The sequence below is a fragment of the Nicrophorus vespilloides genome, unplaced genomic scaffold, assembly GCF_001412225.1.
Source record: "Nicrophorus vespilloides isolate i.1.1-1 unplaced genomic scaffold, Nicve_v1.0, whole genome shotgun sequence".
Taxonomy (NCBI): Eukaryota; Metazoa; Arthropoda; class Insecta; order Coleoptera; family Silphidae; genus Nicrophorus; species Nicrophorus vespilloides.
Window position 1 is genome coordinate 3,155 of NW_017095750.1, and position 1,227 is coordinate 4,381.

At 37.6% G+C, this 1,227-nt stretch overlaps 1 protein-coding gene across 1 annotated transcript; it reads right to left on the minus strand.

Moving 5' to 3' along the window:
• Nucleotides 1-22: 22 nt before the first annotated feature.
• LOC108562211 (pre-mRNA-splicing factor CWC22 homolog) lies at nt 23-976 on the minus strand. The gene has a single exon (XM_017920481.1). The coding sequence runs from the start codon at nt 974-976 to the stop codon at nt 23-25; it is 954 nt and encodes a 317-aa protein (XP_017775970.1).
• Nucleotides 977-1,227: the final 251 nt, after the last annotated feature.

Genomic DNA, 1,227 nt, shown 5'->3' on the forward strand with positions numbered 1-1,227 from the left:
TATAACAAAATCGGTGTTGTTCTTAATATATGACACCTTTACTACGGTGCTTCTCGTGCCTATCACGTCCTGACCTGGACGACTTCTCCTTGGATCTTCTCATGTCATTTTTCATATCGACTTTAGACGATATCTTCACTGCAGTCTGGGCAAACATTACATTTATGTCGATATCTGTCAGCCCTTGACCCGCACGCTTTTTGCATGACGGTTCCAACTGCGAAGTCTCTGATTCGTGAGTCCTTTTCTTCGACTTCACTTCATTTTCCTTGTTCGGATTTCTTGACTGCTTTGATCGCAACTTGCTTAAACTGTCCTTATCACTTCTGTTTTCCTTCTCCTCAGGCTTATCAACATCGGACAGATCATCCCCAAATAATTCTACAAATCGTTTTGAAATTCTACTTTCCTTCGACTTGTCTTCGCTTTCCTTGCTTAGATTTACTGTACTGTCCCTATCACTTCTGTTATTTTTCTTCTCAGGCTTGGCAATATCGAACAGATCATCGCCAAATAGATCTACAAATCGTTTGGAAATTCTACTTTTCCTCGACTTGTCTTCGTTTTCCTTGCTTGAATTTCTTGGCTGTTTCGATCCCAACTTACTAATATTCTCCTTATCACTTCTGTTGTCCTTCTTCTCAAGGTTATCAATATCGTACAGATCATCGCCAAATAATTCTACAAATCGTTTTGAAATTCTACTTTTCCTCGACTTGTCTTCGTTTTCCTTGTCCTTATTACTCTTAGGATCCGTTGAATATTTATTTTCCTTGGCACTAGAACTTGCACTTTTCGGTTTAGTCGGTACTATTTTCTTCAGTACAGATTTGACCTCAGTAGATTGTGATGTTTTACCATCATTGCATACATCATACATCGTAAGAGAATCACCGAAACTGACGCCCGATTTATGACTAATTGCACTTTTACCACTTTTCGAAGATGATTCAACTGTAACTTTGGAATAAGACATTTGGATGTAAATAAGTTTTCACTGCTTCTCTGATGTCTGCTGGAGAACTAATGATTTGTTTCCTTCCTAAATGTCCTTAGGTTACCATCGATCATGATTTTAGGTTGCTAAAAATTGGAGTGGGGGGTTTCCCCAAAAATAAGCAGGTAGATGCAGAACTTAATTGTTTTTGGAAAATTTTGATTTTATTGCCCCGTTATAAACAAAATAGGAAAATCCATCTAATATGTCGTAAAATTAATAGCAAATAT